This window comes from Corvus kubaryi, unplaced genomic scaffold (genome assembly GCF_017639235.1).
Source record: "Corvus kubaryi isolate FWS band 111438036 unplaced genomic scaffold, C.kubaryi_AGA036_p1.0 71, whole genome shotgun sequence".
In the NCBI taxonomy this organism is placed as follows: domain Eukaryota; kingdom Metazoa; phylum Chordata; class Aves; order Passeriformes; family Corvidae; genus Corvus; species Corvus kubaryi.
The window spans coordinates 278,469-301,879 of record NW_024582059.1 but is presented as its reverse complement, the minus strand read 5'-3'; the positions used below and the strand labels follow the sequence as shown (position 1 = coordinate 301,879).

At 41.3% G+C, this 23,411-nt stretch overlaps 1 protein-coding gene across 2 annotated transcripts in view; it reads right to left on the bottom strand.

Annotated features, from left to right (window-relative positions):
• METAP1 (methionyl aminopeptidase 1) overlaps positions 1–16,367 on the bottom strand; it is a 30,158-nt gene extending 13,791 nt beyond the window's left edge. For both annotated transcript variants that reach the window (XM_042049731.1, XM_042049730.1), the window contains exons 1-6: positions 16,201–16,367; positions 6,212–6,263; positions 4,019–4,131; positions 2,624–2,684; positions 1,344–1,435; positions 521–604 (exon numbers count right to left, since the gene is read on the bottom strand). In XM_042049731.1, the coding sequence (XP_041905665.1) occupies positions 521–604; positions 1,344–1,435; positions 2,624–2,684; positions 4,019–4,131; positions 6,212–6,263; positions 16,201–16,320 (522 nt within the window). In that variant the 5' untranslated portion in view covers positions 16,321–16,367. The remainder of the gene's footprint in view (positions 1–520; positions 605–1,343; positions 1,436–2,623; positions 2,685–4,018; positions 4,132–6,211; positions 6,264–16,200) is intronic.
• Positions 16,368–23,411: the final 7,044 nt, after the last annotated feature.

Genomic DNA, 23,411 nt, shown 5'->3' with positions numbered 1-23,411 from the left:
AATTCTTGAACATGTTTTTCCAAACACTTCATTGTACTGTGACTTTATTTTGCCAGGCTGCATCAAACATCTTGTTTCAGTTCTCATCTCCCAGTCATAAATAATTTAGCTTTCTCCTCTGTATGTCTTAACTACCAACAGGGAGTACAAGAAGTCCATGGCCTACATATGGTGTTCTTTATATAATGGTATCTGTGGAGCAAAAAGGGTTTAGAAGAAAGAAAATAACATGATGTTAACTGAGAAAGCAAGTGAAGAAACTCAGAAGAAATCTGAAGCCAGAAATATGGAAGCAGCTGATACAGAGAGAGGCCCAGGAATTCCTAACTCACTTTGACCCTACCATTGCACTGTAGCACATTTCTGCCATCTGCACTACTCACCAGCCTCAAACTGGGAGACAGTTCAAAATAAAGAAATTAAATTCATGCAACAAAGTAAACCACACAGTAATAGTTTAAAAACAAAGAGATAGAAGAAAACACTTATAAACACCAGAATGATAATAAAATAATCTTACTAAATGGACAGCATGATCAATTTCTTCAGTAGTTACTCCTGGTTTCACCATCATGGCAGCAACATCCAATACTTCTCTAGCAAGCTGCAAATGAAACAATTTAAAATTTAAAACAGATTTAAAATTGATCTATTGACCTAATTTAAGTTGATTTAAAATAGGCCAGGACTACCCTGTGCAAGATTAGTAGCCCATTTTTGACATCTACACTGAGATCCCCAGAAAAGCTGTGTGGAGTTGGGCTCTAGAAAGACTTCGAGATGTCTCCAGGTCATGTACTAAGCCACCTCTGTGAGAACTGAAAACACCCCAGTTAAAGTTTGGACCACATCTTCCTTGAATGCCATAATCTTAAATCAGACTACCTCAATACATTTCGAAGTTTGACTTTATGCACAAGGAAGTGATTACAACTGAACAGCTCTTTTTCAAAAATTGTTAGTAATGGGGCTTTGTTTTGCTTTTTTTTTCGTTTTTACCTAGCACCAGCCCCAGGAGAGGAAAAAGTTCTGCTCTCATTTATGCACTATAAAACATATTCTTCACAGTAACAACATCTCAGGCACAGATTGTCTTACAAGTAATAACAAAGCCAGGAAACAGATAAAGTCATCTTTCTGCTTACAAAATACTTTACTGGGAATTGGGAGACACAAGAAGGGAAAAAACTAGAAAATATCCAGCCTCCCAAACTATTTTTCAGTGCACTAAAGTGGTTTGAAAGTTTGTACTCTCAAATGTGCTGTGACAAAGTGGTAAAATCATTATAGATTTTTTTAAAGAATATAAAGGCACTTTGTAAGAAAAATCAAAACCCCCTTACCCTACACACTACTCGCATCCCTTCTATATCCTCAGATGACAGTATTTTTATTTGAGAGGTTCCTTTTAAAGCTTGTTCTGATTCAGACATTCCTGAAAAGAAAAAAGAGAGAGGATTGAAAAAAAAAAAAAGGAAAAGAAGAAACCCATGTTATATAGGGGGATGATTCCTATACATATCCAGTCCAGGAACTTACTTAGCTTACCAAGGGCAATAGAAGCACAGACTTTCTCACCATAGCCTAAACTTAAGAAACCCACCAAGCCATAGTATTATCATCATTATCCAGACTACCTGGAATCCAGAAGCCTTCCACAATACCATAATGCCCCCATGTGCTCAGGAAGCCCACTCATTTACTACATAAAACCATCATGTCCAGTTACTCAAAACACAGCCTTAAATATCGGGTGTACAAGGAAGTTATTTTATTCATAGAAAAGCATTTTTCAGCTGCTCTAAGAAAATAATTAGTAAAAATTACATTCTATAACACTCATAAAGGGTTACATGAGCTTGGGAATGTATCTGGTTATACTACGGCAATAATCACCTGATAAAATCTTCCAAGTTCTTCCTACCAAATTCTGTGCAAGCTCAGCTTTATAGATTAGCAACCCCTTAAAATACAGTATTTGGTGTTGTTTAAATACTTACACTCTTTAAAAAATAACTATGGAACGGCTTAAGATTAAAAAATAATGCTAACAGACTTCATAGCAGCCTTTTGGGGAAATGCAAAGCACCAATACTGGTATAAAAAGGGGAAAATAACAAAACAATCCAGTAAGCAGGTAATTTTGAATGCATTCTCTCTCTGTCCAAAACCAGCTGGAACTCATACATCAGTTTTCTTTTGGGGGTTGCATACTGCAAGGTTTTCTTGGTTTTGTTATAAAATAACACATTTTCAACAGATACACTGATGCCACAGAGAATGGCTTAGCAGAATTCATCTGTGATAGCTGTTTATTATCAAATTAACAACAGAACTAGGACTTGTATGTTTGGGATTAAAAAAAACCAAAACCAAATTAAGTAACTCTTAATTTCCTGTACACCTTTGAAAGACAACCCATTACAAATTTTGGGCTTCCAAAAAATACTTGCAACCATGATTTTTTAAAAATCAGTAAGTTACTGTGGGGAAGAAGTAAAGTGAGAACAGATAAAAGAGCTTCCCTTCTCCAGTATCTCCTTGATGCTTTAAAGGCTTTTTCAATTAAAAGGAAAATTGAGAGCAAACATAACACTCATAACTGTGATTTGTTTCAAGTTACCTAGTGGGTGATCAGCATAATCTGGTCTCTGAATATAACTTGGCACAGGTCTTGTTGGCGTCTAAATAAATCAGAGGCAAAGCTGGTTAGGTTGCAAGAACACTTATTACAGTCACAAAACCAGTCACACAACAAAATTAAATACAGTACGAAATATTTTGTGTGAAATACAGCTAAGTCCACTTAGAAAAGGTTGCAAAGTCTGTAAACACTCCAAAACAGTTCCAAGTTTCATTCTGAAACATTCTGCAGTTACTCTCTATAGCTATCATATTATACAACTTTTAATAGCCAATTGCACAGCTTTGTAAAAATCACATTTTTATTGTCAAGTGAATCAAACTGGTTTTATAATGTATTATGCCTTACTGTAATGTTTTTTCTGTTGCTTTCCAGACTGCAAGTGCACTGGTTCTTCTCTTTAGCAAGACTGCTACTTCAAAGCATCACCTTAGTCAAAATCTCTACTTTCGTTTGCATCAATCTCACAGCAGTCACAAGACAAAAAAGCCAATGTTCAGAGATAACACTGCTGAATTACTTGGCCAGTGTAATATCCCAAACACCTTTTTCTCCAACAACACTAACACACATGGGCTCAGGCTCTCTTAATCAGCCTCTTAATGAGCCTGTAACAGACGGAGAAGACCACAGAGAGGATGCCACTGGGGCAGCTTTTCTAGCACAGGCCAAGTAGAAAAGACAAATGTAGAGAAAATGCCATAATTGCTGTAAAAAAGCTTCAGCTTACTCCATGTACAAACTTGTACCAATTTAAAAATACATCTGTGTGTGTGTGTATATATATATATATATATATATATATACACACACAGCTATATGTCATGATCTTCTAAACCCACCTTTCACAACCAAAGTTCTTACTGACCTCTGTTGTTCTTCACCATTCCAGTGCTGGAGATTACCGTAACCTCTTGTTCTTTCAGCTGTTCACCAGTTAACTCACCAGCTTATTCTAAACCACTTACATAATATAATATAAAACCATTTATTTAAATTCCAAATTAATTCACCTGAGCTTTTCAGAAACAGTCTGCTCCATAATTGGTGAGGACAGTAAACAGCTAGGAGACAACATCTGAACTAGCAGTAGCTTTTTTGCAGAATAAATGTCAAAATGTACATCCAAAAGGTATGAACTTAAGCCTGTTACTGATGCTCAAAGGCACTCCCTTAATTATAAATATACCAACAGATAGAACAAGTTAAATCAAAATGAACCACAAGGACAGCCATTGCACATCCTTTCCATCAGGTTCAGATTAAGCAACTCTCCTCTCTTAGCTAAAATGTGGGAGGTCATCAGGTCAGGAGTGGTCCATTAGTTGCTACAGAACATAGCTGTGCTGGAGTAGAGTAGCACCTCTTGCTTACCAGTGGATAGTGTGGCCTGAGTTTCCCAGTGTATCGATAACCAGACCAGGGATTCGTATTAACATCACCTTCCAGGCTCCAGGAGGAAACCTCACGCTTAGCTTTTTCATCTTCTGAAAAGACAAGAAAAAGGGGGGAAAAAAGTGGCAGCAGCAAAATCTGTCCTACTAAGAATGAGAACTGTGGGGTCTAGAAAGTGACTTAGAAGTGCCTAAGTCTAGACCTGACTCTTTCTGGCATTTTAGATACTGATATATGAAAGTGTAAGTAGCAGTTATCATTTTGTGTTGTCCATTCCAAATTCACATTCTTCCTACCCTATTCAATAGCCAACTGGGGAGTATCAGGACTGAATGCACAAAGGAAGTGTAGTAATTAAGTTGTTCTTCACTTGTAGTTTTATAACATAGTGCTTGTTTTCATTCCTGGGAAAAAGCTTATTTCTACAAAGGCACTCACTATCCCTTCAATTAACACCCTTGCACTGCAGATCAACGTTCCTTTCTTGTGACATCCCTTAGCAGCCAGTGACCGAAATGACCTGAGGTGGGAAGAAGGCCATCCAAAGGAGGAAGGGAGGCCATCCAACTGCCAGGCTCAATACATGGAGCCTGCTACCCCTCCAGAGCTGATGAAGAGCGTGCAGGTCCTGCCACTTCTGCAGTTCAGGACAAGCAGTGCTCACACCTTACAAGATGGTGTCAAACTGCTGGAGCATCCCAGCTCTCTGAATCTTGTGAAATTCAAGTCTGATGTGGTCCAATGACTGACTTCATTCACAAATAACACATTCCTATGAGGGCAGATTGAAGGTGTTTATACATAAAGGATTGAAACAAGCAGATCCTGAGCAATACCAAAAGGAGAAGTACTTACTCAGAAAGAGAAGACAAGGGTTAAGAAAGAGCATGGTAACATTAATCTTTAACTCATAACAGGATAACTTGTTTGTTTTCTCTTTTTATATCTCAGAAGGATGAAGAAGTACGTCTGCCATTGCAAGCCCTAATGTGAAATCTTCAGAGCCTCTGTGGCTGACATCTGAGCCATCTGCTCAAATGACATTCAGTTCAGATGAAACAACAACTTAAAAGTCCAAAGCTTTTCATATTCACACAAATTAATAGGATACAGAATGCAAGTGTGAACTATAAGATCCCTACACTGGAAAGGCAGAAAGAAGGAAAACATTTGTAATTGTCTGTACTGCTCCAACCTATTTGCCACTCAGCATTTATCATGGAAAAAGAAGCTTTACTGAGTTTTAGGAAAGGAGGCAAATTATTTGAGGATGTGAATTTCTGCCATATCACTTTTTAATCCTACCTCTTTTTTCAGCAGGGCTTAAAGAAGATAGGCAGGGTGATGGCAGGGGGGAGGCAAGGGGGCAGAACTGAGGTCTGCCCTCTCTTTGGTTTTAAACCCATGGGTTATGTTCACTACTCAGATAAGGCAGAATCTACCAATCTCTTAGTATTTCTGTGCCAGAGCTACCAGCTGTCCCTAAGGCACACAGATACTCTTACTACCATGAACTGAACTCAGCAAAATCATAGCTGTGATACATCCTCTGTCAATGGCTGCACCATGCACACAAGCATTCTCCCTTTTTCTCCAAAAATGTACACAACAGCTGCACTCTGACTCACTTGTGTTCCAGCAAGTGTCTAATCACAAAGACTTTGCAAGAACCTTTCCCACTGTATTGCCTTTTACTGTATTAGACATCAGAATGTTACAAGGGAACATTGCCTTACAATAATGATTTATTATTTTTCTTGCCTTTTATTTCAGCACCCCTCTTTCTGTGTTCATATACCTGAACACAGAACAGGTGTATATTCTATACATGTAGAACATGTATAGAACATATAACTGTAGCTCAAGCAGTAATTCATGCAAATAGAAAAAAGAACAGAGACTTCTGTGTACCTCTGCCTCTGAAATTTTACGCATCACTTTAGATTGTAGGGAACTGGACAAAATTTCAGACATGCATCATTCGGTGTCAAGTATCTTGGAAAAAAACCCAATACCATTCTTAGGCAGAGAAGCACAGAGCAGTTGAAGTTGGAAAGGACCTCTGGAGGTCATCTGGTCCAATCCCCAGCTCAAGCAGGGCCACCTAGAGCTCACTGCACAGCACAACACCAAAGCAATATTAAAATGCATTTAAAAAAAAAATGTACTTACTTGCTTTCTTGTGTAATAACTTGTGAGTGGCCCAGCTTCCCTTAAAGCACTCCTAGAATTGCAAACAAAATGTATAAATATGTTTTAAGCAGCATTTACATGGACAGATACACCAACTTGACAAAATAGAGAAGGAAATGTATTTCAAAAGAAAACTAGAAGACTGCTTTTATTAACCCTTGTAGCAATATGCAGTAAATGCTACTGTAACTGCTAGTCTTAGCAGTAGAAAATACTACATTCAAAAGTTTTGAACCAGAATAGGCAGAAAGCACAGCCAAACAGACAACACCCATGACAGTGAAATACATTGATATAATCCTACATATTAAATATTGACCCCTTATCATTTTAATGGGTAACTAAACACCATGGTGGCTGCAGGTTGGCTGAAACACTGAGTCTATCTCAGTACCTAATCTCACAGTGCTGCAGTGAGCAGCAAGGTCCTCCCTTGACTCCTACAAGAAGCCATCTCCACCTGCTAATTGCATCCCTTCTGCCTTCTGCTCCAGCACAGGAAAGCAACAGAGGCCAATTAGCACAACCACAAGGGAACTAATGAAGTAGACTAAAGGGGGGAAATGAGGGCTACTGCATGAAAATAGGAAATGGAAAAAAAGTATCGAGAAAGTTGAAATGTAAATCAGGAAAAAAATGTCTGTGGAGGAGTTTGGTCTTTTCTTCCCAAGCACAAATAGAGCAGTTCATGCAAGGAACAAAGAATCAGCAAAGGGGCAGATGGAAATGGCTAGCAGCTGGAGAATAAAGAAATACTAAGATGAAGAAAACACATGAAAGAAAAGAGATTTAAGTAGAAAGGCTGGAGAAGGCAGCATTAAAGGTGATCCCTTAAGGTGCTAATGAGCAAATTACTTGGTTTTGTAGCAGAAATTCTAAATCAATGGCTGTGTGCACTCAAAACAACCATTAAGAAACTGCTAATTCCAATCACTGACAATTACAGCTGAATTTCTGAAGAGGAAGGAAGCAAACTGTTTTTCTTTTTAAGGAAAAACAATACTAATGCTGAATCATCATTGTAAAACTACCATCCAGAGCCAACAACTGATTCAAGCTGAAGTATACAACACTCGACCAGTCCAAGACAACAGATCTGCAAACTAAGCCCAGCTTGTAACATTCTCCCCTTGCTTCAGGGTCACTCTTGAGCGCTCTGAGATGTCTGCTCCTGTTGAGCCACTTTTTCCCTCTGCCCTCATTAGTCTTGCAAGCAGTAGTTACCAAAATGCACCCACAAACACACAGTGCAGTGGTTGACAAGTACACCTATGTTCAAAAAGACCCTGCTGTGCGCTGTTCCCCTTGTGATCAGAACCAGTTGTTTGTTGTGTTCTGCTACCCTACACACCAGGAGTGACTGAAACCAACCATTGCCAGGAGCTCTGAAACCAACACTTCCCATGACCCGAGAAAATATCACTTCCAGTGAGCAGCCCAAGGTTCTGCTGTCACACCTATATAACCCACTGCATACACAGACCTTTGCACCGCACTTTCCTTTGTTGGGGAGCTAGGAGAAAAGGAACAGGTTTTAACTCAGGCCTGCTATAGGGAAAAAAAATTAAGAAAAAAAAATCTAAACCCACTATTTCAAGCACACTAGAAGCACCAGTATGGTTTTAATCCCCTTTCAAACACGAGGTCCTTGTTCTGAAGCAGAAGAAGGATTACACAACCAAGGACTTAGAGCAGCTACCAAGTCTACAAACCTAGAATCCACTTATTTGAATATAAAGGAGCATCTGGGGAAGACGTACATCAGCTGTGGTAATTACTGACTGTAGTTCCTTCTCTGCTTTTTTGAGGGACATTCTCTAATGCCCTTACTTCGTCCTACACCAATAGCCTTTCCTCTTTGCTGGCCCATAACCAGAAAAACTGGACAAACACAGCACCAGGGATAGTACCATAACCTGATTGGCTCTATTTTGGCTTTTATTTCCTGCAGCTATGGACAATCTAAGATGATCCTGCATAAGGCTGCCATATGCTTGAGTTTTCCCAAACATGTTTCCCAGATTTTACTTGCCCTCTATCTCCAGAGGAGCAGCAGCTCTGTGAGAACTCCTGGGGCACAGCTCCAAAGCTGCTGTACACCAAGGCAACCCAGACACGGGCCCCATGTGCACATCCATCAAGTGCAACAGGCACACACAGCAAGTTTGAAGCATTTTTGTGAGCAGGGGCTGTTACAAGTGCAATGTACAATCAATGAATCTCTCTGCCTTGGTCTGACACTTTTGGAAGGCACTCAAAGGATATGCTGCACATCCACCTCCAGCCCATCTATTTTGTGTAGGATCAGTCATATGCTTCCTGCAAGCACTGGACTTACCGGGTACATACAAATTATTTATATTCAACGACCTACTGCACAAGCCCCACACTGCACATGACTGCAGAGCTCTGCCTTGGCAATTCCCCATAAAAATATGGCAGCTGTCATCTCACAGGTTGAAGAATCACAGCTCTGGCAACAAAGCTCTACCAAAGTACCACTGCACATTGCAAACACCCTCACCTTCTATACCACAGACTTCCTGACAAGCTATGGAAGAAACCAGCTCCTTCTCTCCATGTGGGCCACTTTCTGGAAAATTTTCTGGACAAAATTATGCTTTTCACTGAGCCTTCTCCTGAGACATTTACTTCAATCTTGCTATTACGATTAACGATTCTTCTGTGTTCCTATGCCCTACCCAGGTCAGGATAGCAAATTTTCAATAACTAAATAAACAAAATCCAGGGAAAAAATATCCAGGGTGATTTTTAATATTAAAATGAAGAAAATAAAGACCTTTTTTTCTGATACAGTGAAAAAAGGAACATGTAACACTACATGGCTGTATTTCAAAATATTAAATAACTTCAGGGGGAAAGTACACAGGAACAAAATTAATTTAGCTTCAAGTTTCTTGGAAGACTTCCTGGATTTCATTTCAAACACTATATTATCCATTAGCATGCCTGATATTAATACCCCCACCCTTCTCACATAAAGCATTTTTCTTTTTATTGCATGTGCCTTTTACACAGCAATCAAGACAGACATGGAAACACTGAAGAGGACTGTACAAGAAGAGAGGTCAAACGTATGACAAAAAAGAAGGCAGAGGGGTAATCCTGGACTTGTTTAGAGCAACCCTGGGTACAACTATTCTATCACGAAGAAAACTATAAGTGTGTTTGACAGAGGCTGTCAACATATTTAAACCTTTAACAACATTTCTGGCTTCAAGACATTCTTAAGCCAATCCCACTGGTTTTGTATTTGGAGAGAAGTTCAATCCAGTGTTCACCAGAATATACCGAAAGGTAACCAAAGGCACAGCCAGCATTATCATTTGGAAAGATTCCCATTGGATCCCCTTGTGGAAGCTGTGTTATTTCTGAAAATGATTTTTACCTTAAGGACTCACCCAACAGCTATTTACTGGTTGAAATATTGACAGAATCATGCAGCATAGCAGCATTTGTTTTATAGTATGGTGCATTTTCACTGTGAACACACTGATCACTACGAAATACCTTGAGCTTTTTTTTTAAATCAACCACTGAAAGAACAAAACCCTTTAAAACAGTTATTGAAGTAATTAGGGGGTAAAAATTATGCTATGTTTATTGTCATCTTTACAGTAGTAACAGGGAGCTTCTTATTTGTTCGGTTCATGTATGCATATAACCTGATTAAGAGGTGGAAAAGTACAGCCAACTGCAAATTCCAGAGGAGAAAAGGATGCTCAATCAAGATTTGGGTATCATTACACTGCAAATCTCTGTACAGCACAGACATAACAAACTAGATTTAAATCAGCTACCCTGAGATGAGGATGCCCCATCCCTGGATGTGTTCACAGCCAGGTTGGATGGGGCTCTGAACAACCTGGTCTAGTGGAAGGTGTCCCTGCCCATGGCAGGGGGTTGGAACCAGATGATCTCTAAGGTCCCTTCCAAGCCAGGCCATTCTATGATATCCAAACCCAGGAAGCTATGCAGCCACCACACCACAGATTTCAAGGCATGCTCATAGACCGTGTTTCTGAACTGCCTTTGCATGGGAGCAGCTCGTTTCAAGTTAGCTCTGGCAACATTTGTCAGCACTCCAACTTGTGTCCAACTTCCACAGAATTACCCCTTCCATCCTCTATGCTCATCATTTACAGCCACTGTGATCAACTTCCAAAAATACCTACTTTACAGAAAAAAAAAAAAAAAAAGATATTTGGAATTAAGACTGTGAGGACAGACTGTCTGTCTCTTTGCATGTCATTATACCCTGAACTGTGATGGACAAACATCTAGGAAACAGTGCCAAGCAGCACACTGTATTTAAAAATATTCTGAGCAATCTTTTTAACAGAATTTACAAATGTCCTTTAGAATGTAAAACTGTCTGGGGCTTAACCTGAGATCATGTAGTTTTGCATAATGAGAACTCACTTTAACCAAATACCTTGAAGGTATGCAAAACAGAAGCAAAAAAAAACCCAAAAAAACCCTGAAGACAGCATTTAGCTTAATACCAGGCTATCAGTGATATATATATACTAAATACAGTACAGATTAACTCACATTTTATCCATAAGTACAAGTATGTTGACATGTTAATACATTTGATGCTAAATGAAACAGTTGACTCTTTTCAGCACGCTGAAATCCTTCTAGGGCAGTACAAGCCCACAGAGACAGCCTCCGGCCTGAAAAACTCTCTACAGAATTCCCAAACTAGCCTAAGCAGCATACATGAATAGTCAGGTTTTCAGAAGAATCAAATATGTGTTTTCAGATTCAACTCCAAGAGAAGTACCTACATGCAGTACCTACATCAACAAGTACCTACATGAACTTTCTCCTTCATCTAAGACCTGATCGGTCCCACATGACCGACTGAGCCCTTCCTTTGAGGAAGGGACTGCATTCTGCAGCTCTTCAGATTTACAGAAATATACAACTGATTTCTGAGAGTAGTGAAGGAACAGACCAGAGGAAATCTAACTGGACTATCCTTTCAGTACATGGAACAATAGTTCAGCAAGTCTGCCTATAGGAGTCTGAAGTTTTACTTTCAGAAAGTCATGAGGGCTCAGCTTTTATACCTCACCAACAATCAGGCACTTACCTCAGACACAGCTATTCATAGTGATTTACAGGCAATTGAAAATGTCATGTTCCTGATGAAAGAAATCTGATTTTCTAGAAGATAGTATCAGCTGAGTGCCATTTATGCCTGAGGAAACCCCTGCGTGCTGCTGTTGGATCCAAGCAGCAGGTTTTAGCCTATTTCAGGCGCAGCAAAGAATAGTGAACCAAGGACAAAACATGGCACTGATGTCCTACAGTCTGATGTGAGAGAAGACAAAGAATAGTTTTATCCAGGTCCATTGCTCCCTGCTCCCCACCCCCAACACATTGACGGTGAAAGGAAACAGCAAAACAGGAGACGGGATGACAATCTTCTTCAGGTCCACAGTTTTTCACAAATTACTGTGACCTTGAGCATCCACAGCTGTCAAGAGCCCAGGGCTGAGTGTCAGTGAAAATGTGCCTCCCGGAAAGGAGTAAATGGTATATAAACTCCCTGAGAGAACAAAACAGCATTTCTTTCCCGTCACTGGAATTTAACGAGTCATACTCCACCTCAAATGTCAAGAGGTATGAAGAGATATTGGGAGGTACCCACCAGTCCAAGAGAGACACTGCCGCCAACTGTACAGTTCAGAGAAACTGCTACCCCTTCAAACACCTAAAACACACGTGGCAGAGTCACCATGCCACCCCAATCCTCGCCTCTGACTCCACAGCCAGACCACTTCATACACTTGGGGCTGACAACACAAGGCCACACAAAGCAGGAAGGGGCGACAGTTCTCCTTGAGTAAGTTATGACTACTGTTAGGATAAAAACCCACAGCCTCCAGCTCTCAGAGAAACAAAAATGGCACAGGCCACTGACTTCAGAGTAAGAGAATGTTTTCAGAAAGTGTCTACAAGTAGGTATTTCTGAATTTGGCTGGAGAAATGGCCCTGCAACAGCATCTAGTCCACACTACAGAAAACCTACTCTCTTTTGTCCAAGACACTTTTATATAAGTAGTATGAAAGAGGAAGTTGTCATGAAAGCAACACAAAATCACTAATAAGAGATCCATTCACAATTAGAAGGCTCACATAAAAATGGTAACTGGAGACCTCAAGAACAATCATTACTCTCCTCTTCTTTATCCTTCAGCCACTTGTAGAAGACATAAAAGAAATGCAAATTGTCTATTTAAACACACACTCTTTATGTACACTACACACAATGTACACACAAGTGACTGTATCTATGAGGCAGATTTCACAACAGCAAATTCATCTTAGTAAGAGGAACACTGCAGTTGAGATGTGATGCTGGACATCTGTGTTATTTCTGCATTCAGAAGACAGACTGCATTACTGTAGCTCACCGTAAGATGATAAACACATGCAACACTGCAGTAAGTCTCTACAGAAAAGAAAACAAGACAGTGAAAAAAGGTAGCTGGTAGTGACAGTACTTCATTTACTAGCCTAAAGTATTACTAAGGGTTAACAGCAGACAGAATCCCTCAGCAGAACAGTTCCTCTTGTTACACCTTGAAGTGACAGGAAAAGAAAACCACCCAGGGTTCAACACACCACCTCAAGAGCTCCTCTGCTGCTAAAAGCCATTTTCACCTTGTCTCCCCTACCAGTTCAAAACCTCCCTGTTCGGCCAGAACCCGGCCACGTGGCCTCCTTTCCATCCACGACCCACAAGAACAACTATTACTCAGCAGCTGTACCCAGTTTCCAAGGTGCCCAACAGCCAGAGAGGAAACAGTGTTGGCTCAAAGAAATCTCAGAGAATGTCAAATTACTTTGGCATATGCATTTTCAGGGCATGTTGTTGAGGCATACATTTTGATTCAGAGAGGGAGAAAAAAATAAGTGACCAGAAGAACACCCTTCCTCCAGCAAAGGAGAGACACAAATGATAAATCCACCAGGGAAATCATTGTCTTGATGCGATCTACTTGAAAAGTTCACTTCAATTCTCTGTGTACAGTCATGAAAAATAATTTGTAATCAATCTCCACACTACACCGAGATTCTCAGTCCTATACCTCCCGCACTATTTTTCCTTAGCAAATGATATGTTAGTAACTTATAATCCAAATACATTGCTTCATATGGTTGCCTTCCTACAGCAGTTCACAATTATTTTATTCTTTATTCTTAGCAGTAGAAAAAATTAATTACTACAAATTTGGGGTTAGCTCTGATTGGTGTTTTGGCTGTATGAAAAAGTCATTGCAGGCTTCCGGGCAGATTAATTAACCTGGTGTCCATGTCCATACAGATGCTTTTACCTGTCAAGGAGATGCCAGATAGCTTGTGGCTCCCAATCCACCCTCAGCTCAAAGTAAGTGCCCACACACCTGGCTAACACCACTGCATTCCATAAGGACAGGCTGACTTTATGGCTGGGCCAAACTGGGCCACACTGGGCAAGCCTGCTCTTCAGCAGCACACTCCTGAAGTGTTTCATGACCCTGCAGTGCACAGCTAGCTAAACAAGCAAAAGAAACCCAATTAATGCAACTGCTTTTCCTCCATCAAAAGAAAACCCTGAAGAACTCAGAAGTGGCTCACCAAGGAATCAGGGACAGCTTAAGAGAAAGGTGCATCCTTGGAGGAAGGGAATAGCACCAAGCTAGCTACAACACAGGCTGTGCTGTGAGGTGGAACAACATCCTAGGTCCACTCACTAGCTTATCTAGGAGTTATTTATGCATGTAAGACCAGAATGGAAAGAAAACCACCAAACAGAGAACTCCAGAAAAGTTTCACAGATGCTAACCAGATGAAACTTGCTGGAAGTTCAGAGAAAATAACAGTCCTTCACCTGCACGTGCTTATTGGAAGAGGCAGCCAGGTTGTCAGCAGCACCTCACCCACCCTTCTGATGGTGCTTGCCAGACACCAGGGCAGGACTGCGGCGAGTCTCTTCCACGGCACACACCAGGTGATGAGGAGAGCTGCAGCCTCGGGACAGTTCAATGCTGGGCCCCACAAAGGCTACTGCTGGGGGTTAAGGGTCTGAACACAGGGATTCTTCTCTCAGTGCGTGACACTTCTTTCATGTCTTTAAAACAGGCTGTCATTAATGTCCTTCTCTGTAACGTGTTGCCCCAAAACTTCCAAAGCACCTTCAATGTGCTTACCTACATTCCTGACTGGGACAGTGAGGCACAACACGCCCCAGGTCACTCAGAAGTGAGATGACTGGGATTCCCAGTTCAGTATTTCATTTTCTAGGCAGGACAGTTTTACAAGTGTGTAGTCAGTTATCCAGCAGCCTATTTTAACAAGCTAGGAAGTATTTCCAGTAATTCCCCTTTTACCTAACAACAGCAGCAGGTATTTCAAAAGAATTAAACTTAATATATAGATAATAAGAATCTCTGCACCCTATGTAGAATTAGCTGAGTTAGGGATGGGAAGGAGAGGAGTGAAGATGTAACTAGAACTCTTCACGTTGACCTGTTTGTTCTCTTAACAAATGGTTTTGTTGTCACCGTCTAATATTTGTATATAACCAACGATGCATTTATGATGAGTTTTACATCAGACATGTCAAAACATGCAGTGAAACGCAGAGCAAATCCTAGAAGTTAACCACAAGCACCACGTGGGAACCAGAGATACAGAACTGTCAGAACAATTCTGAGTTGCAGTTGCTCTAATTTGGCATCGACTCCCAGCATAGGGCACAGAGACTTCAGGGGAAAGTACCAGAAACTGTGCAGTGGGTGTGTCACAAGCACGTGGGAAGTTTTCCCCTAGTCCTATGCAAACCATAACTATCAGCTTATATCCCGGCTCAGAAAAGAATTCTTTCCAATTAATAAATTAATCTACCTGATGTGACTGAATTATTTTCATATGTTTATCTACAAATGTTCAATGACTTTACTCTGAAATTATAACTGTGACAAGGAAAGTCAGTGTTAACCTCTGAACTATACACATACGTCCTCACTGATTTTGACAGAAATTACACATACAAAAAGTTCAAAGGATTAGGCTATATATTTTACCTCACATTTTAAAGTTAATAAAAAAAACCCCAAACAAAACAGAACAAAACCAAAACAAACCCCACAAACAAAAAACCCACTCAACACAGCTCTTTCTACTGAAGGACCACACTCTATTACCACTGTGGTAACAGGTGAGGATGGCCGAGGCCTACAGAACATGTTCAATTCTCTGATTTATACGTGAGGGCTGACTGCTCTATGACATGTGGCCTAACCTGAGCCTTCCTGTTTGGCATCCTCAGAGTAGAACATCAGAAGACACAGTGGGGGGAAAAAAAAGTTGGGAACAATTAAAAAAAAAAAGGAAGAGTATAAAATAATTTTCACAGAAACTCCTAACTTAAAGAAAATCTGTTTTCAGAGCAACAAGTCTCCCGGTGTCTATCAAAGCCGAGCAACTCCAGAGCTGACGCCGGCAGAGAAACGCTCCCGCTGGAATTTGATGAGCACATCTCACTTTGTCCCACTAAGCCTTTATTCTTAAGGGGAGCACACGGACCACCCACACCTTCAGGCAAAGGAACATCCGTGCACCCTCTCACGAGCGCTCCGGCTGCGCTTTCGTGCCGCTGAGGTCCCGCATCGCCCGCGGCCACGAGGAGCAATGGGGCTCCCGCTCCGCCCGGGGCCGCCAGCCCGGTTCCCCCAGCTCCAACACCCAAGGAACCGAGGGGGAACTTCGCGCGGGGCCCCTGCCCGGGGGCTGCTGCCGCGGGCTGGCCGGGAGCGGGCGGGCAGAGAGGCAGAGCCGGGCACGCCGGGCCGGGCCCGGGCGGCCGGGAGCGGGCGCGGGGAGCTGGATCCTGCGCCCGCCGCACGCCCGGAGCGCGAAGCGAGGAGCTGGGCCGCGGGGAACCTCACCTGGGAGCAGAAGTAGGAGCCCTGGATGCCCAGCTTGAGGCAGGTGGGGCACTGCAGCTTGGCCTCGCTGCTGCAGCCGGCGGTCTCGCAGACTCTGCGGGTCTCCACCGCCGCCGCCATGCTGCCGGGCGGCCACGGGGGAGGAGCCGCCGCCCGGAGCTGCCGCCGGCTGGGGCGGGCGGGGAGAGCAGGACAGGGGGAGGGACGGACGGAGGGGGAGAGGGAGGAGGCTCCGGCGGCACAGAGCCTCAGCCAGCCCGGCCTTGAACGCTCCCGGCGGTGGGCCGTCCACAGCTTCCCTGGGCTACGTATGCCGCCCTCACAGCAGAGAGGGTGTGTAGCCTATATAGCCCGGAGAACAGACGACTGAGAGGGGATCTCATAAATGTCTCAAAGGTGGGTGTGAAGAAGATGGTGCCAGACTCTTTTCAGTGGTGCTCAGTGACGGGATGAGGAGCAACGGCCATAAACTCAAGAAGTTTCACCTCATCGTGAGGAAGAACTTATTTACATTGAGGGTGGCAGAGCACTGGAACAGGCTGCCCAGGGGCTCTCTGGAGACATTCCAAACCCACCTGGACACATTCATCTGCCACCTGCTCTGGGTGACCCTGCCTTGGCAAGGGGGTTGGCCTGGATGATCTCCAGAGGTTCCCTCCAACCCTAATGATTCTGTGAAGACCTTCCCATAGTTTTCATCTGCAAGGCCGTGCAAGAAATCTTTCAAGCATATCTTCTTTATTATGGAGTGTGGGCTGTGGTATGTAGGTCTGTCTGTGTGGTTTATAGCAATTCTTTCACTCTATTTTTAGCCCAGGTAAAACCATCACAAATTCAATATTCAGTAAGGCAGTAACTAAAATTAGAAAAATAGGCTGCAGAATCAAGGTGGCATTGTTACATGAAGAATGCTGATTTTCTTCCTGGAAAGAGAAAGATTAGAAACCAATGATCTGTCATAAAAATAAATGTAATTAATGCACATATTATATTTCTCCTATTTGCATGGGTTAGAGAGTGAAAAAAGATACTACCTGTGCCTGTAAAGCTGACCGTGCTTATGGTCTCTGAGTGTTGTTGTCAAACCTAGAGTCAACATAGAACCATGGAGTTGTTAAGGTTGGAAAAGACCTTTAAGATCATCAAGTCCAACTGTCAGCTTTGCACCACCACCGTGTTCACCACCAAACCACATCCTCAAGTGCTATATCCATGTTTTTTAAACACTTCCAGGGATGGTGACTCCACCACCTCCCTGGGCAGCCTGTTCTAATGCTTTACAATCCTTTCCATGAAAAAGTTTTTCTAATACCCAATCTAAATCTCCCCTGGCACAACCTAAGGCCATTTCCTCTTGTCCTTTCACTTGTTATGTGGGAGAAGAGGCCAACCCCCACCTGGCTACAGCCTCTTTTCAGGCAGTTGTAGAGAGCAATAAGAACCTCCCTCAGCCTCCTTTTCACCAGGTTAAAACACCCCCGAGCTCCCTCAGCTGCTCCTCACCAGAGTTGTGCTCCAGACCCTTCCCCAGCTCCATGGTGCTTCTCTGGACATGCTCCAGCACCTCAATGTCCTTCTTGTAGTGAGGGCCCCAAAACTGAACACAAGATTTGAGGTGCAGCCTCAACAGTATCACAGAGGAATGATCACTATCCTGTGTACTAAAATACCTCTAACTTAATATCACTGCAAGATGCTTTGTACTGGTTCATGTCAATAAGCAGTTGCTTTCAGAAAGAGCACAGGGAGATGCCTGTTAAGTGGCAGAATAGCTGCAAAACACTTCAGAGCACATATCTGCAAGATCCAGCCACTAGTGCTGGGATCCCACTCCTTGTGTAAATTTCAGCTGTCTTCCCACTAGCTGGCAAGTACAGACTATGATTCCAGTAAAACTTTGTGGGAGGAAATTCTGTCTGTCTTTCTACTTCAGTGCCATTAACTTCAATTAAACTACACCAATCCTTATTCTGATCTTAGTACACAAAATATTCTTTTGATTTCCTGGCATCCAGATGACTCCCCAGAAAGTGTGATTCAAAATCCAACCTATAATCTCAGTGTTTTCTGCAATTGTCTTATTCCCTGTGGCCTTCTGTTCCCATCACTAATAAAGAATAATAATAATTTTTAAATTCTTTATCTCCTAGGCTTAGAGGTTAAGTTAAAATTTCTGCTTTTCCAGAACAGAAAAGCATACATTCTATCTTTCCAGAATAAGTGTATTCATATAAATATACTTGATGCCTTATGATAGCATTCATTGGCAAAAAGTGGCTAAGTAGCCCAGCTGACTATAGGACAAAGGCAACAGATAACAAAGTGTATGATCCAGGTTTGCTGTGTGATAAGCACTTTCACATAACATGGCAAATTAACTGAAGGAATTTGATGCCATGCTATTACTGAAGTGTAGTTGCAGGTGGCGACCTGTGTTTCTAACAGTTCTCACCTTCATTTCTCTAGTACTGATAATACTTGTATCAGCCTATCATTTGTAGAAAGCGTGAATTCACTGTCAGAGCAAATTAGAAATGTTTCTAGGATCCCTGCAAAATGCAAAGATTACAATCATTATTTTCTTAAACGAGTGAAAATAGCTGTGTACTGATTCATGCAGCTCATGCTGTGACAGTATTTATGTCCAAATTCTGAAGACAGGCAACCAACTGCCAACCAACATCATGAAATATCTTTAAAGGACACATCATTAAGTGCTTATTTTAACCTTCTTAAAGCAAAATGTTACTGAACGGGCAGAATCACTCCTTAATTACCGGTGTTGCTGGCAGGTATTGTACTGTGAAAAATCAGTGCTGCTTTTCCAAGTAACCAACAAACCAAGCTATCAAGCAAAGCAGGACAGGTACCTTCAAATACTTTAGTTGCCTCTTTGTTCCAATTTAAGAACCCCAAGGAGTTGTAGACATGGTTTACCTGGTTAAGCAAGGTTTTCAAGTACCTGTTGTCATTGACATGGTATAAAAAAACCTGAAGGATACTGGTTGATCTAGTTCAGTGTCTCCTGCTCAAATGTCCTCATCTGCTTCTTGATGAGATTTCAGTACTATCATTATTAATAATTTTGGATACTTTATTAAATTTTATGAGCATCTAATTCACATTTAAATTTGTATCTGAGTAAAAATTCACAATTTATTCCTATTTTTGTCTTTCATCCTTACTGGGACAATGCCAGTATATGCTTGTGCTTATTTTGTAATGGTCAACAAGGAGGCATGTAAGGAAAAAAGAGAAGTTCTGCTCTAACTAGTAGACAGGGTTCCTTCTGTTATTCAGTTTCATTTATTTGCTGTACTTCTGAAGTGCAAATTAAAGGCATGCTGTTTCCCTGCTTCCTTAGAGAAGCCAAGGATGCATATATTAATTAAACAATTTAAATATATGTGTAATTTAAAGAACAGCAAGCCCCCTAATTGAGGAATTAGTGAACTTGCGTGCTTGTCCTCTGCAGTCTTTGGAAAGAACACAGACTGCAACAGCGTATCAGCCTAGAATAACAAACTCTGAAAGATTTGGCCTAGGATTTGATGTTGAAATGGTTTTTAAACAGCCCTGTATCATCATCCCTGTAGTAAAAATTGTGTGGTTTCTGTGGTATTTCAATGCTTTTGTTTTCCAATTGGCCTTGATTTTCTGATTTACTGAGTAAACCGACTCCTGCCTCCTGGAGGTCCATCCACTGCCATTTCCCATTATCTGGTGGCACACTCATTCTCACCGGGGAAGTTCACTGACCTTTGCTATGACCTTCCCTGAGCAGAGGTCTTTTTTCTCTGTCAGGCTTTTCATGTCCCTTTCTGGCTGCCTGTCCCCCTGTGTTACAGACCAACACACACAGAGGCGCATGAGTCACGAATTTTATAGCCCATTCATGATCCTTGATTTATGTCCACGCTGTATTCCTGCTGTCCTCCCAAATTCTCCCAAGTGATGCGAGGCTGGGAGTACAGGAGGGAAGCAAACAAGGGCAAAAGGGGAGGTCAGCGATGTCTCATGGGTCAGAGAGCAGCCGCAGAAACGTGAGAGCAGCTGGCAGCTGAGACAGCTGCTGCTTAGGGAAAAAATGGCCACTGAATTTGACATTACTTAATTAAGAGAGCACCTTAGCTCGGGTCCCCCCTCCTCACTTTGCTTCTCTACGCTGCAGTAGTGGGGGCTGGGCAGTCCCCCTTTCCCAGTGAAGCTCTTGGGTATTGTAGCTGTCTCCTGCACAGGCTCATTGAAGACGCAATTAAATGCCTCTTTGTCTAGGGATAGCTGAAACAATGCAAAAATACCACCCAGGAGCCAGACCACATGCAAATGTGCACTGTTGTGGCTTGGCCAGATGGTACAGGCACTTACTGAGATTCTCATACCAAATGCAACAGTTACGTAGGTTGTGTGTGTCTGTACGTGCATGTGAAAAAGAGAAATTGCAAACCCATCACAAACTCAAACACAAACATCTCAAAGATGGCCACAAAAGCACGATCTTTAAAAAAATGAATGGAAAGCAGCTCTGTAGGAAACATTACCCAGAGGAAAAGAAAAACCTGTGTTCAAAGCAAAATAGTGTTACTATGAGCACAGGGAAAAAATCATTGTAAACATCCTTTCTAAATGAAAAAAGAAATACCTGTCTCCATTTTTCCTCTTTAAGAAAAAATTATGTGGGATTTCAAGTTCTGTCCAATTCTCTAAGTCAAAAGAGGTTGCAATATATTTTAAGCCCCTGCATCACCCTTTTTCCTTCCATTGGTGCAGGTGCAAACTAAACTACAGAAAGGCCGACTCCACCTATAATCCAGGCTGGAGCAGCCTTACTCAAAGCTAATTCCAAGCAAGCTTTAGCTGTGGTGAAAAGGAAGATCCTGTACATTGTTTTGTTTTGTTTTGATTGTTCAAGCTGCACTGCCTCTTGCAGAATCTCTGTTAATATAGGGCATCAAATTTCCACTATGATGTAAGAACGGTTCTCTCTGCATTCAAGAACACTCTTCTGGTATCCAAGAATTTTAGCATTTTCCAGTATATTCATATGAAACTGGTTGTTTTATCATGGGACAACATCAAAGGAGAAGAAGCTGCATCTTTGTAAACAAAATGGTGCTTTTATAAAAAGCATTCCTATTTAACCAATAAGTTACAAGCTTTAAAGAGAGAAACTCCACTGCTGGTTATATTTGAAAGAATCCATGAATATATCTTGAGATGAGAAAAAGTTTATTCTTTACTGTGGAAACACAGTAGAAGTCATGGAGTGCAGTTCTGGCCCAATTAATTCAATAGGAATGTTACTGATATCCAAAGGGATTTCACTTATTTTGTGTCATCAGTCAGGGCCATAGAAAATAGACTTAATAGCAGTAAAATAAAATCAGCATTTTATTTCTACTTTAGATGCCATGGACAATACTGTGTGACATTAAAAATTCTTTTTATTTTCAGGTTTCAAAATCAAACGAAGATGATCAGATTTTTAATCATGTACAACACGGGGATTTTAAAAGTGTTATTTCACTCACATCAGTGAGATACAGGCATGGAGATCACTTGGAGCTTATACCTGCACACCTCTGACTTGGGTGCCACACTTTGCAGAATGAAGCAGATGTTCCCAACGACTACCTAAATTCACATTGGAAACTGATAAATCTCTGAAGCGTGCGAGGATTACTGAGGACGAGATACTCAGCATTTCTTAGTTCAGCCCCTTCTTTTCTCCACTATAACTTCAAAAGGTGGGATTTTCTGGCTGTATCTATGATACCTCTTTGCCTTCTATCTTAAATTTCCTTTTAGTTTGAAGATTCTATCACTTGCAAGGCGGCCACATCACTTCTGAGCATCTTGTCTATTATGTGTGTTAGTGACTTGAAAGGATTACAGTAGCTCATAATCCTCTCATTGCTATTGTAAATTATTGGATAACTTCTGATGTCATCTTTAGAGGCTTTGTGCCTCCGTAACTCAACGAATCAAAGAAAAACATATCCCAAGCCACAATATGTGCTTGCTTCCTATTTGTGTGGCAATAAGTCAGGCCATGTTCTGAACTCAGCTGTGCTATATTCATCTATCTAATTAAACATTCTTAATAAGCATAGCTGTCTTATAGAGGACTTCATGCTGTTCTCCCTGTGTTGCATAAGAAAAATGAAATAGCCAAATGCTATATGACATTCAATACAATTTGGTGGTTAACACTCACTTATAGTTCTTCTCAGTAAAATGACGTTCAGAGCTGTAAAAGGTAGATCTGTACATTTGGTTCATTGAGAATAAAAATACAAAGTTAAACACAGAAGAAGATGAAGAAAAAATAATCAGGGAGGAAAACGATTCTGGGTGGATTATCTTTATTTATGTTAAGAGACTTAAAGGCAGGATTAAAACAGGCAGTCAAAGGTTGTGCTTGGCTGCCAAACAAGTAAAATGGAATGTAAGATCCATATGGCAGCATATTAGGCAAATAAATAGGAAGATTTATTAATTACTGTATTTGCATCAAACAGTCTATAAAGAATTACCAGAAACCAAATTTTATAAAATAGGTAAAATGAACAGTATGTCACTGAACAACAAGAAAAAAAAAGCTTCTTCTTGTATTGATGTATTTCTGAATGTACAAATTTCAGGGATTATGTTCTTATTTTGCCATCATAATATGATTTAAAATTATGCAGCACAGGGAGAAATATTTTCTTTTTCAGTTTGTTTTGTCACTGGGATAAAGATATGTCCCAGTTCTTTTACTTTGAAAACTGTTATAGTATTTGTTTTATAAAGCAGTATTACAAAAGGTTAAGAACTTAAATATATTTTTGTTCTGTTTTTCTTTAGAGATGTGCGATGGCAGATAAAACATTACTTTATTGAACCCTTTGCCTTTGTTAAATACTAATCAAATTCTAACACTAAAATGAATCCCATGGCTGGGTTTACCTGATTTAACAGGGTGTCCAGGGGAGTGGTGGAATCACCATTCCTGGAAGTGTTGAGAAAAATGTGTGCATGTGATGCTTATGTACATGGTTTAGAGCTGGGCTTAGAAGTGCTGGGTTAACAGGTAGACTAAATGTTCTTAAAGGTGTTTTCCATCCTAAATAATTCTCTGATTCTCTTCCGGGGACGGAGGGCCACAGAGCGCTGTGCTCAGGGGACAGGGGGCCACGGAGCGGTGTGCTCGGGGTACGAGGGGCCAC